This window comes from Lolium rigidum, chromosome 3 (genome assembly GCF_022539505.1).
Source record: "Lolium rigidum isolate FL_2022 chromosome 3, APGP_CSIRO_Lrig_0.1, whole genome shotgun sequence".
Taxonomy (NCBI): Eukaryota; Viridiplantae; Streptophyta; class Magnoliopsida; order Poales; family Poaceae; genus Lolium; species Lolium rigidum.
This window is the reverse complement of record NC_061510.1, coordinates 8,529,497-8,542,972: the sequence shown is the minus strand read 5'-3', so window position 1 is coordinate 8,542,972 and position 13,476 is coordinate 8,529,497. Positions and strand designations below refer to the sequence as shown.

General features: G+C 44.3%; 2 protein-coding genes across 2 annotated transcripts; one reads left to right on the top strand and one right to left on the bottom strand.

Moving 5' to 3' along the window:
• Positions 1 to 617: 617 nt before the first annotated feature.
• LOC124701141 (flavin-containing monooxygenase FMO GS-OX-like 2) lies at positions 618 to 2,705 on the bottom strand. Its single transcript, XM_047233187.1, has 7 exons — positions 2,144 to 2,705; positions 1,996 to 2,066; positions 1,730 to 1,879; positions 1,575 to 1,657; positions 1,318 to 1,453; positions 1,039 to 1,212; positions 618 to 961 (listed from the first exon to the last, which is right to left on the bottom strand). Exons 1-7 carry the CDS (start codon positions 2,694 to 2,696, stop codon positions 782 to 784), a joined length of 1,347 nt encoding a protein of 448 aa, XP_047089143.1. The 5' UTR covers positions 2,697 to 2,705; the 3' UTR covers positions 618 to 781.
• A 2,743-nt stretch (positions 2,706 to 5,448) lies between these two features.
• LOC124701140 (glycerol-3-phosphate acyltransferase 9-like) lies at positions 5,449 to 12,142 on the top strand. The gene is made up of 12 exons (XM_047233186.1): positions 5,449 to 5,582; positions 5,667 to 5,724; positions 7,349 to 7,467; positions 8,158 to 8,257; positions 9,867 to 9,962; positions 10,365 to 10,461; positions 10,560 to 10,647; positions 10,713 to 10,809; positions 11,163 to 11,248; positions 11,349 to 11,468; positions 11,560 to 11,658; positions 11,765 to 12,142. Exons 1-12 carry the CDS (start codon positions 5,491 to 5,493, stop codon positions 11,811 to 11,813), a joined length of 1,101 nt encoding a protein of 366 aa, XP_047089142.1. The 5' UTR covers positions 5,449 to 5,490; the 3' UTR covers positions 11,814 to 12,142.
• Positions 12,143 to 13,476: the final 1,334 nt, after the last annotated feature.

The following is a 13,476-nucleotide window of genomic DNA, read 5'->3' as shown; positions in this document are numbered from 1 at the left end:
GCGAGTAAAAAAACTCGGAAAAACCTTTAGTCGCGGTTGGGGACACCAACCGGGACTAAAAGGGTACCCTTTAGTCGCGGTTGGTGTCCCCAACCGCGACTAAAGGTTTTTCCGCCAGCCGCATCTCTCCATAGCCCTTTAGTCCCGGTTGGTGTTACCAACCGCGACTAAAGGGTTACCCTTTCGTCGCGGATGGAGCATTAGTCGCGGGTCACCTCCCGAACCGCGACTAAAGCCCCCTTTAGTCGCGGTTCGAATATTTCCGGGACTAATGGGGGTGGACGGAAGCCTCTTTTTCTACTAGTGATATACGAAGTATTAGTTTTGTATTAAAGTAGTAGAAAAATTAGTAAATTTAAATGCAATTAATGGTAAAGTAGGGTATAATAAATATCTAAAATGCAACCTAGATGGGTAAAGTAAAGTAAAATGTATTTCTTATGATAAAGTAGTGGACTGGGTTTCATGATACGCTTGACTACTCGCTCATAAACATGGTGGCATGACTATAGCATTATAAAACAAGTTATCTATACGCATACTTCCTTTTGTGGGTATGTGCATCACGTTCTAACATAAAGATGGTGCAAAACCTCTCTCTAATACTCATATGGTAATTAAAGCAACTGTAGAAATGTGGTGGTAGATGCTTTTAAAAAGTATGGACATCACATGTGCAAATTAATGGAGTTATTGAAGGAATTATCCTATATAGGGAACAAGAACAACCATGGCCTAGCAGGAGTACACCAAAGCCAATAAATAGTCACCCGCAAATTAGTCAAAAATATTTGGTGAAATCTCGGTGTGCTTCTAGCAACAAGTGGTCGTCATCCCATTCATTTCGGTAGCTCTCGGGACGATCGGCAAAGTTCTTCAGCGCCGCAACAAACATCTCTTTCCTCCACCTTTCAATCCTCTCCAACCCACATTGATCTGCGACCCAATCCTCATACTCATACTGTACACCCAAATTAAATTGAAAACAAATCAAGTTGGTTATCATGGAAATGAAAATGAATGTGTGTACGTACGTACCGTGCATTCTCCTAGGTCATGAGTGTATCTTTTCGGGCATCCTCTAGCTTCCAACTTCGAGTAAAAAGCTGTCATATCCTCCATCATTTCCTCTTGTGATGGGAGCTTAGCCCTTTCTGATAAGACTCTGGCCACCCAGTTGCTTTGCAGTTGAAACACTGGAAACTGGAGAGCCTGCAAAGAGAGATGCTCTATCCATAAGCATGACTGCAAGCATAGATTAAACAAGTAGTTCCAGATTGAGTTCCCATGATTGATTAGCGAGCAAATTGAGCTGACCTTGAGGGACAATCCGATGAAGGATATGTGAGGAGCTAGATGTGGTGGGAACACATGCTTGTACAGCGGATGTACGCGATTATCATCCACGAGGATACCAACATCGTCACCTAGGAACGGGAAGTTGTACTTGTATCTACATATGCATACCTTTCCACATAATTATTTTTGTACATGCAAGGTGTTCTTTTAATCAAGCATGTATAGGCATTGTATATTTCTGCTAAGCTAAAGAAAAGGCGCGCGCTGATTCTTACCCAGTGCAATGCAAGATGGCGTCGGCTTTGACCCGACTGCCGTCTTGGAACACCACGCTGCCGTCTTCCTCTGTACGCTCGATCTGCAAACGTTTCAAACATGGGACGTGGCCACAATTTGAGAAGATATATACAGTATGACTGAGTTGCTTTACCGTTGGATGAAGCCACATGTTGGCATGGGCAGTGCTCTGCGTTTCAGAGGTAGCGGGCGACCGGTGCGCTACATGGACCTCTTTGGCGACACCAACAATGTCCCTGGAAATGTCGAGTCCACTTGGCGCATATCCTACGATCACCACAACCTAGCTACCAATGATGTTGGTACATGCGAGAAGCTAAGAAATGTCAGTTATTCCACATATGTATATGCAGCTATAGCCTGCCAGTCAGGGAAGAAGACAATGGATCGACAACGCACTTGGCCGTTGAATGGGTCAGGCACACGGTAGTTGCGGCTGTGCATCTGCATCCCTGGCCAACCGTCGATACCTGCAGCAAACCATCGGTCAGTTAAGCTCACTTGCTCTCACCTTTGCAGGCTTACTTAGCTGCCAATTGATGGTTACCTGCGATGTCAGCGAGGCGCGGCTCGTCCGAGTGGCCGTTGCAGACGACGACGGCGTCGAACACCTCTTCCTCTAGTTCTTCGCCGCCTGCTCCGGGGAGCTTCCTCCACGAGCGGTATGACAACTTCCAGCCCGCGCTCGCGTCGTCCCTGCGGACGCTGACCACCTCGGTCTGGAGCCGGATCAGCCCGAGGAGATCGAACCGCCGCGCGAACTCCTGCAGGTACCGGAGCACCTCCTCGTGCCCCGGGAACCGGCGCGGGTCGTCGGAGTAGGAGCTCATCGCCCCGGCGCCGGCGACGAAGGGGAAGTCCATGAAGCCCATGCACTCGCGGGGGACGTTGGTGCGGAGGGACGCGTACAGGCTCGACTGGACGCCGCCTGCGCCGAGCGGGTCCGCCGAGGCGGCCGGATGGTAGAGCCAGTTGCCGCCCACGCCGGCGCCGCGCTCGAAGACGACGGGGTCGTGGCCCTCGCGCCGCAGCTCGCGCGCCGCCACCAGGCCGGCGGCGCCCGCGCCGATGACGGCGACGTGGAGCGAGCGCGATGGCATGGGAGCAGGCTGGGGCTGGGGAGGAAAGTTGCAGTGTCTGCTGCTGGTGCTGGCCTGCCGTCCTTGTTGCGTTGCGTGCGTCTGCTTGTTCTTCTCTTCGCGTGGACCAGTCGAACACATCGTTTTCTATTAGTACTAGCACTTTTATGTTATAATACAGTAGCAGCCCAAATCAATGGGGAAGACCAAATAATGGACCACACGTGCTGCACTATTGCATTGAGAAAAGTTAGTGCCAAACACACAAATATGCATTTAGATTCTAAAAACAATAGTATGATTATGATACTACTAGATGATAGTACTATTATTCACTATAGAAATTGTATCATATACAAGTATCATATGCATCTAGTACATGATACTTACCACTATGACCAGCCTGAAAACGCATCGCACCCGTCTTCAACAACTGCATCACTCTCATCTTATGCCTCTCATCTTATCCCTCGCCACGTAATCTTTTTCTTTTAGGCATTGTTTACTTCTCGTGTATTTACGGAATTCGAGGGGATTTTAATTTGGATCCCGAAAAATCTCTGTTTCTTCGGGTTTGAACGAAATTATTCCGAGATATCCCCTCGTATCTCCTCTCATCACCATGTATTTACCTAAACTAAAACTCTTCATCATACTAGTGTATTTTTTGGGAAGAGTATTTTGAGAGAAATGGATGAACACCAAATCCCCTCCTATCCCCATACGCACTGAAAAAAATACGAGAGAAATGAATAAGGCATTAGGATATTTCTAGCTACCCCATACCAAATGGATCGAAGTTGTCTATATTTATCCGCGTGAACTTACTTTGCCTGGTAAGCATGGCGAGTTTAGCTTAGTACTAAAAGGGGGCTACTAAAAGGGGGCAATTGAGCTGTTTGTTAAAACATATTCGAGCCATCAAACATAATTGTATGTGATCAAATATAAACATTATTCATAAATAATTTATTTCAAATTTTTTCTATTAATGGGGTTCATGAAAATGAAGTATTTCAAAATTAGAATATTTTACTCACCTGAAATAGTTCTTTATAATCCAGATTCTAGCGTAGGGGCTTCCCTACGGTAAAGTTGTTCAAAATATCGAGATTCTAAAATATTTATTTATGTATTTATTTTGTAGGGCTCTAATTTTCTACTTGTAGTCAATTATTATAGCAACGTGTGACGTGCATGCTCTTCTACGTTATCCTTGCGTGTGTGCCTGTGCTTGGGTATTCAACGTGATGTTCTTCTTTTTGTTCATGCACAATCACGGTGCGGAGAGAGTGTGCCGCATCTTTGGTGCGCTTAAAGGTCTGGGCAGGCGTCTCTACGTATTCGTGCATTCGGTTCATGAAATGTGGTTTTGGTTTCTATGGTCTGATCATAAATGAAATGGCACGTTAGGAATACATGCAATCTTTAGCGCCGTAGCTCCCTCCGTCTTAGTTCATAGGGCTTGCGCATGTCCCTAGGTCGTAAATTTGACAATGATAATGCAAGATATATATTACAGAATATATATCATTAGAAAGCTCACGTGTTCTACTTTCTAATGATATATTTTTTTTGTTGTACAATTAATATTATGTTGACCAAATTGAGAACCTAGGGATACCGTAAGCCCTATGAACTGGGACCAAATTGTAGTAACATTATGTATTTGTTCAATGGGTTAATTAGATATATGCCACTCCAATTCATGCCTATTCGAAAAATGCCACTCCAATTCTCAAACTTCGAAATATGCCACTCCAATTCTTCTATACGTTGATAAATGCCACTCTAGTAATTTGGCCTCGTTTTTGTTCAGAAACTATGTACCGTTTTTTCTCCTGGACGAATTTGCCCCTGATCCCACATGTGACTAAACCAACACAGTAGCCCAGCTCATCCTATCCACTCTCACTCACGGTCCTTCTGAACACGTTTGTGTCTTTGCTGTCGCTCAAACAAGAGCACGTCGAGGAGCTGCTCTCCAGGCCATGCCGGCGGACCACTACGGGAAGGAAGGCTGTTAGAGCTCAGAGCTGCGCGAGGAACATGGGAAAGACGAGAGGCCGCAGCGCTCCTGCGGGGACACATCGACGAAGCTCCAGTTTGGGACGGGGCAGATGTCGTACCAATGAGTAAAGGCGCGTTGACGGCGGAGGGCTGCAGGGAGGCGCGGAGATGGGTGGAGGTGAGGGCGCCGACGGGAAAGGCTGCGGCAGCGGCGGCGCCCTGAGTTCTTCGACGCTGTGGTCGAACCAGAGAAGAACAGCCTTTGGATGTAGATAGGACAAGGATGTGGGCCCAGGGGCAGATTCGTCCGGAAGAAAATACAGTGACCGTTTTTCTACCAAAAACGAGCTCAAATGTGTACAATGGCATTTATCAACATATAGAAGAATTGGAGTGGCATATTTCGAAGTTTGAGAATTGGAGTGGCATTTTTCGAATAGGCATGAATTGCAGTGGCATATATCTAATTAACCCTTGTTCAATTGTGCTGGACTGTGAGCCAAATTTCTGTATTGCGTTAACTGAATGTGCTCGTTCTGCTGCTGTAGTCCGACTGAAGAAAACATTCTGGTGTGCAATCTCTGCTGGGCTCCTGGCAGCGGCGGAGCGAGCCGCCGGCGGTCTCGACCGATTTCTCTCCAGGAATTGTCTTTCCCAGAAACCACCGGCCATTCATCCTCAATCTCCCTCGGAATAACGAGTGGAGACGGAGGCCGCCGCCCTCGACCTCTCAAATCTCATCTCTCTATCTCCCCATTGCCAAGCCTTCCTCGTCGGTGTCGCCGGCGTCGGCCACTGGGAGGAGATGGCGTCGTCGCTGTACGCGCCCAACCTCGAAGATTACCTCCCCTCGGAGTCGGACTCACCCCCGCAAGAACCCACCAGGAGTCTCAACCTGTAATATAGCAGCCCTAGCCCCTGTCTGTCTCTGCCTCTTGCTTGCTTTTCCATCTCGCAACCCCAGTGTGTGCTCTTTTGCAGGCGCGATCTGCTGGACATCTCGCCGGTGCTCACCCAGGCGGCGGGTGCCATCGTCGATGTGAGTCCCCCTCTCTTTGCTCACATCCTTGTTATATCTGCACCAATACTTACATGGCAAACATCGCATGAAATCCTACAAGCAAGTCACGAAACATCTTTGAATTCCTTCTGTGGTTCCATCTACCCCCACAGAATTAATATGTTATACTCATGTAGTGATCAAGGTAGAATTATATTGGGGAATTAGTTAGAATTTGGTGCTGCTTAACTTTTTATTGGGGTGAATAGGATGAGAATCCTGATCCACTGGGCAAACTTAGTTGAGTGACTGAAAGGAAATTACAATTGAGTTAACCAAATGCGCTCACATTACAAGTTCAGACTTTGGACTACAGAAAATTTGCAGGTATCTCGCCATCTGAGAGCATTTACTTCTCCGGTTACCTCTACTCCTACACATGACAATGTAACATGATTTGATGACTCTTTGTCTTCACAACCCGAAATACTCTGCACACTACTATTATGCAAATCATTTTGCAGTCTGCACCGGCTCGAACTTTAACTCTTAACTGATTGTGTTTCTAGCTGATCAGTTGCATGCTTAATAAGATTATTACAGTGCTGCTGCAAACCATACAAAATGAGCAGTTGCTCGTATACAACAGACTCTGCATAATTGGTTTCCTAACTTGTGTTCTACCTTAATGAGATTCACACTGAAAAATCCATGACCAACAGTATATATTAAAAACTGATGAAACAAAATGTGCCAGACATACTCACCAAAGAAAATCACTGAAATAATCATATTTTAAAGGATAATCAGGACACTTTTAGCTCAGCACCAAAACCCTTCTAGTATCACTTGGTGCAGACAGAGTAATAATCACTTTCAAATGGAGAAAGAAATTACCGGAGTCGAGAAGCTTTGCCACTCAGTTGGATCAGCCAAACAGGGCTCCATTGTGTTAGAGATGTATAGCCCCTTTTCTTGTATATCCCAGTGTATGAGGGGTTTCCTGCACATTGACACACATGTACATGTACTGGCCTTTGGCCCAGTTGCTCATTCCAAACATGATATCAAAGCTCTAGGTTTGGCTCTCTCGCACGTTGCAACTAAGTGCTCGATCCGCGCCGCCGCCGCCGACTATTCCAGCCGCCGCAGCTCCTCCGTGCTCGAAGAAGTGAGGTCGGCAGTGGAGGGACTCGGAGGAGTGGGGACCGGAGGCACAGAAGGAGGTGAGTCAGGGAACATGAGGAAGGAGATATCCTCCACGTAGAAGGAGGAAGAGGAAGACTATTCCGGCCACCGACAACTATTCCGGCCGCCGCCGATTATTACTTCCCAAACTGGGCTTAGCTTATTAGAAATGCCATTCAGAACCCCAAATCTAAAAGAAATACTCAATCTCTCTCTCCCTCCCTCTCTCTCCCCTCCCTCCCTCCAGCCCTAACCATTGCACCTTTCGGAGGTGCCAGATCACCAAAGCTTCAACCTAGCCTAATCCTTGTTTCTGAAAGTTAAAGCTCTAACATCTTTATGTCATGTCTCATGGATCACTGTGCATATGCCTCCTTTGTTGGTCTATGGGCTTAACTTAAATCATCATCATTATAATTCTTTTTATCTGTTGAAGTGTCTAGTTATGACATTGCTTGTGTTTGCACTTCTGCAGGATTCATTCACACGTTGCTTTAAGTCAAATTCTCCAGAGCCATGGAACTGGAACATTTATTTGTTCCCATTATGGTGCTTGGGAGTTGTCATAAGATACGGACTACTGTTTCCGCTGAGGTGATTTAGTCTTATGTGAAATTCACATCAAGCTTCAAGATATTGCTAATTATTATCTGAAATGTTCCGTATCTTTTTTCTTCTTTTAATATGAGCAGTTGGATTATTCTGCCCTGTTGATTTGTTGTCAACATAGATTGGAAAGCCCTTGAAGGCGCTGCCCAAAATGACACTACTTGTAGAATTGTAGTTGGTCATGGAAAGAATGTTCCCATTGTGTGCTTAACTGTAACTGCGTTGAACCATTCCCACAATGGCTTGTCAGTAATTGGCAAATCAGTAGCCCACCCCAAAAAACCATTTTGTACTAAAAGATGTGATGTCCTTCTGTTGGGTTGACATGGTATAGCTCTTAATATTGATGTTTCAGGGTTTGCATTTTCCTTTCGTGGTGTGGATCATATAATCTGCACTAAACCACTAGTTTTTACACCTTTTGAAGTTTGAACACTTCTACAAGGTTATTTTTTTCTGACAAACCTGTTGGTCATACTTCAACACGAGCTATTTATTTGAAATAATAATTTGATTTTATGCACAATTGAGCAGAGAAACATTGTTCTTCTCTATACTTTTGTATGTATTCTAGTAGCTTACTACTAACATTTAATTCATCCACTGCATCTTATGACTTCATTGATTTCTTTGTAAACATCAAATCTGTCATCTGATAACTCAATTATGCACCAGGGCCTTAACACTTCTATTAGGATGGCTGGCCTTCTTTGCTGCATTTTTCCCCGTGCATTTCCTCATGAAAGGGAAAAGTAAGCTAAAACGTAAAATAGAGGTGAGTTATTTTATTTTGATGTATCTGGGTGAGGTATCTGGATGTGTGCGTATTTTTTGTATAATACCCCTGACTGTTCTGGGATGGAAGCTTTAGCTGGTCTATTAGTTAACAACGGTGATCTTATGGCTTTCTGTGTGTGTGTGTGTGTGTGCATTCATGTCCATGGTTCTCTCTCCCTAGTGAATAAGAACGATGAAATAACAATAAACTATCACAAATTTTATCCAACATTGGGTGATATGGGTTTCGGTGATGAATTGTAGGCATTGAGACTGTTCTCTCTCCCTAGTGAATACATAAGCATAACAATAATTAGCACTCCATCAGTTAATCCTTTTCTCTATGACTTATAGGGGTTTAGCTCCTACAAGTAATCAAATGGATCTGTCTTATGCTTTTATGAGTCAGCTTATTGTGGTTATAGGTTAGAAGCCTAGTGAAGGTAAAGCTAAGTTCTGAGTTGATCTTTAATTTTTTTTTGTTGAGTTAACTTTAACTATGCTTTGGACCATGGGTTTTATGGCGCCGCTATAGTGACGATATAACATGGTGGTGCAGTCCCAGCTCTAGGCGTCCATGGTCACAATACTTTTGGCCTGTGGCGTCTGCCATACCACGTGGAATTCCCATATCATCCACGCGACGCAATATTAGTTGCCATGCCTGAATCACGACGACAGGAATGGGTGACCTTGGTCTCCGCACCTGGGACTACATAAATAGGAGCGCGGAAGCCAGCAGCCATCCCGGGTACGGAAAGGGGGTCAGGAGAGTCCGAGAGAGGGAGAAAGTGAAGCGGGAAAGAAAGATAGAGATAGTGGCCAGGGGGGGGGGGGGGATTAGTTGTGTACCTCCAGCTTGTCCTGTCCGGCGACCGCCCAACTGCATCAGCTGCCCTCCTCCCGCGGCCCCATTTTCCTCCTCCCGTTAGCACCCTTTTTCTCCAGCTTCCGCTCGTGCTCGAACTCTAGATCCACGAGCTGCAGAGTAGGCTTCAATCCGTCCACAACTGCTGCTACATTCATCAGGGCATCAGATGAGCAAGGCGTGCTCCCTCTCTCCTTCTCCATGCTCTTCCTCCCCCTGCCCTTCTCTGTTCTGATTTGTTTCTTCTCTCTTCTGTTTTCTGAATTTCTCATGTACATGTAGGCTGTACTGCCTGCTGCGATATAGTGTTACAACTTGTTGTGTGAGTGTTCAGTTTTAGGTGTAGACTGCTGCGCGATGTATTAGTCATGTACAACTCATTTAGTGCTGATTTAATTTGCTATGATTCTCCATAAGGTTGTGTCTATAATGTCGCCACACCATCCACCACAAGCGTTATAATGTTATGAAGGGGGTCGGTCGCCATAAAATGTGTTACGCCATAAAAACCATGCTTTGGACTCAGTTGTTGGGTCGTGCCTGAAACTGTTAGTCCTGTAGCCACTGTACCTTCTTGTAGTAACTAACATCTCTTTAGCAACTTTTATGGTGCTATGCAATTATCATAACTTACTCAGTTCTTTCCTGATAGTTTTTCTTGGCCAATCCTCTTCCTGTGATGTTTGTTAAAAACTTGTTCTGTTTTGAGTTGAATAAATTTGTTTTGAACTTTGTGCAGAGAAAGCTGGTTGAAATGATGTGCAGTGTTTTTGTTGCTTCTTGGACTGGAGTTATTAAGTACCATGGACCACGCCCAAGCTCACGACCTTATCAGGTTACTTATTTACTCATGTTGGAGCTACTAGTATGGTTGTGCCTATGTACTAACACTACAGAGAAGTGTAACCAACCACACTTTTGAGGTGCAAAACACAATAGCTGTTAGACTAAAGGCTTGTTCCCATGAAATTTAACATGGAAAGTTAGCACAAAGCCATAAGATATCATTTCCATCACATTTTTCTGATTATGGAACATATGCATGGTCGGTTACATATTATTATCTTTAATTTTTTTTTACTTTAGATGGGTTATAGTCTTCTGAATGTGTACACTTTTTTTAGAACCATATCTGTATGTCCACTTGTTCTTGTATATAAGTACCATTGCTTCCTTTATCTTACTATAAAATTCTGAATTTAATTGATACCCTTGCAACAATTTGGTAATTCAACAGGTATTTGTTGCAAACCATACATCAATGATAGATTTCATCATTCTGGAGCAGATGACAGCATTTGCTGTCATCATGCAAAAGCACCCTGGATGGGTTGGTTAGCTCCTATTTCAGAAACATCTGTTCTAGTTTTAGTTCAGTTTTCAATATAGAATGTTTATTTATTTAATAGCTCTCTCTCTCTCTAATTTGCAGGATTTATTCAGAAGACTATATTGGAAAGTGTGGGTTGCATCTGGTTTAACCGTAATGATCACAACGATCGTGAAGTAGTTGGAAGAAAGTAAGTTATTCGCTCTGCAACTCTCTATTTTAGAAAATCTGTTTATTAATTGATTTTTTAATCAGGTTACGTGACCATGTGCAACATCCGGACAACAATCCGCTCTTGATTTTCCCAGAAGGAACTTGTGTCAATAATCAGTACACCGTGATGTTCAAGAAGGTATGGTGGCTGATCTGATTTTTTTCCAGTGGCCATATAATACGGAAAGTTTATTCAAGAGAGAATCCAGAATTCCATTTTAAGCACAGACTAATTGATCATCCATATAGTATCAATACCATTCCTTTTTTAGCTGTATATTTATATGATATTAGAGTTCTCTGAATGTAACGCAAATGATCAAGGTTTATCGCTGTATTCAGAAAAAAGGAAAATGAAAGAACCAACTTCTTTTCACTATGTACACAAGATGGTTAAAGCAGATGTGGGAAATCAGTCATGTGTTGATATTTTTTTATTGTTCACGCATGGTAAGCATGAAATTGGATTGTTTCTTTGTTTTCATTTTTCAGGGTGCTTTTGAGCTGGGCTCTGCTGTATGTCCAATAGCTATCAAATATAACAAAATATTTGTTGATGCCTTCTGGAATAGTAAGAAGTAAGTAATACAAAGCAGCTATATGAATTATCTTTGTTCACACTTTACCTTTGTTTTTTTTCACGTATTACTCAACTTTAAATGTTTACCACTTTACCAGGCAATCTTTTACAAAGCACTTGGGTCGTCTTATGACATCGTGGGCTGTTGTTTGTGATGTCTGGTTCTTGGAACCTCAGTATCTCAGGGAAGGAGAGACATCGATAGAATTTACTGAAAGGTAACATAAGTTTGGATAATATTCTATTTTCTACGAACATACCAGGACCAGAAAGTATTTTTTTTTTATACTTAATGCAATGCGTGTACAGAGTAAGGGACGTGATAGCTGCTCGAGCTGGCCTTAAGAAGGTTCCATGGGATGGCTATCTGAAACATAATCGCCCTAGCCCAAAACACACCGAGGAGAAGTGCGTCCTCTCTCTCATGAAAATAGAGGATGTTTATTTGGTCAACCTAGCCCGTTAACCATTTTTAAGTTTACATGATTTCTTACAATCTTTTTTTAATTTTCAGGCAGCGCATGTTTGCCGAATCTGTGTTGAGGAGACTTGAGGAAAACTAAATAGGTGCTACTGGTTAGCATAGGGATTCACCATTTAGCTACTATATGTAATCCGTTTGGTCCCAAGCGAAATCTGGGGCATGTGGAAATGACTGCCGCAGTTTTTCTCAAAATTTGTTCAGTTTGACAGAATCAGTAGCGCGGGCTTGGCAAGAAACAACTATAATGGCAAGAAACAACTATTGCATGTACTTGTGTGGCTAAAGATCTTGTAGTATCTTCTGATCCGTTAGTGTCTAACACATAAGCATTTGTGTTGTGTCAGGAGATGCTGTATTGATATTTGGCTTATGCTTCGTGCAGACAAACCGTTGGTGTCTAACACATTAGCATCGGTGTTGTGTCAGGAGATGCTGTATTGATATTTGGCTTGTGCTTCGTGCAGACAATCGGTCCTGATCATTCTCATGTTGTATTGATTTAACCTTTTAGTGAACATCATGGATAGAAAAAGAATCACCGCAGAGGGTGACGCTGGATACGAGGATGAGCGTGAGCAGAATAGCGCAGGCAAAGTTGAGGCACCGGATCCCCAGGCTCTGCTCTGCCGGTGGTGCATCGGCAGACGGTAGTTCCTCTGCAGGGCAGCATGTCTAGCGGCGTGATCCAAATGCAATTCTGTCCGTTTAGATCGCGCTGCGCCACAAATAGAATTTAGGCCACGAATATATTTAGGTTGTGATCCGGTCTGCCACGTCAACGCATCTAGCGGCAGTCCACGCTTCGACCCAATTTTCTTAAAATATTAGAAATTTCTTGCTAGGATCCAAATGATTTGATTCTGCCCGTTTAGATTGCGCCACGGATAGAATTTAGGTTGTGATCCGGTCTCCCACGTCAGTGCGCTTAACGGCGTGATCTATTTGTTCCGCGTCTCAACCAATTTTTTAAAAATATTAGAAATTTGTTGCTATATCTATGGCTGGCATACCTAGTTTGGGCACAATTGCTTAAAGCAAATTAATATAATAAACTAGAAATTAATAAAAACATAGTACGGGACCCTAGTGTCCTCATCTTGCTCTCGCCTAGTCATTCTCATTGGAGTGGTAGTAAAGACCTTGACGGTTAGCACGCCGTTACCGTCGAACTTGGAGACGATGAAGTGCCCGACTTCAACTGTGAACTGTCTCCAACCGTTGTGGAGGTACATTTGGCCGATCGGGTCGAACAACACCTTCATGGACCACAGGCCGGTCGAGCCGCCGGGCACACACAATACGAGCTCGTGAGGCGCTTGCCCATCGATAACCGACGCGAACTTCCGGGGGAGGCGCAACTGCCCAGTACATGCCGAAGTGGATGGTGACACCGAACTCAAACCCAAACGGGTCGAAGGGGAGGACTCATGTGACGATGGTGGCTGGCAACTGGGACGACGGTGGTTGAATCTGGCCTCCCCCCACGTCTTCCTTGGCGACCTCGGCCACGCCCAAGGCCCGATGGCTGTCCTAGACGCCATCTCCTCGATCCTTTTGCCGCCAGCCATGGCTGCCACGATGCATGTGGTGGTGGTGGGGGGTGGGAGAAGATGAGAGTGTGGGAGGAAATGGCCGCGACTGGTATGTTAAAAAGACCAAGACATTGGATGCCGGTGTGAAGGACGAAACGCTGACTTTATTTGTCATTCTCTCGCTTGCTATCTTTTATTGCTTTTCTTGGT

Excerpts from the sequence above, each read along its gene's own strand:
- LOC124701141 (XM_047233187.1), bottom strand. The coding sequence starts at position 2,696 with ATGCCATCGCGCTCGCTCCACGTCGCCGTCATCGGCGCGGGCGCCGCC. Across the intron at positions 1,658-1,729 it reads ACATGTGGCTTCATCCAACG|ATCGAGCGTACAGAGGAAGA; the intron begins GTAAAGCAACTC and ends AAACGTTTGCAG. Across the intron at positions 962-1,038 it reads ATGACCTAGGAGAATGCACG|TATGAGTATGAGGATTGGGT; the intron begins GTACGTACGTAC and ends TTGGGTGTACAG.
- LOC124701140 (XM_047233186.1), top strand. The coding sequence starts at position 5,491 with ATGGCGTCGTCGCTGTACGCGCCCAACCTCGAAGATTACCTCCCCTCG. Across the intron at positions 5,583-5,666 it reads CCCACCAGGAGTCTCAACCT|GCGCGATCTGCTGGACATCT; the intron begins GTAATATAGCAG and ends GCTCTTTTGCAG. Across the intron at positions 7,468-8,157 it reads GGACTACTGTTTCCGCTGAG|GGCCTTAACACTTCTATTAG; the intron begins GTGATTTAGTCT and ends ATTATGCACCAG.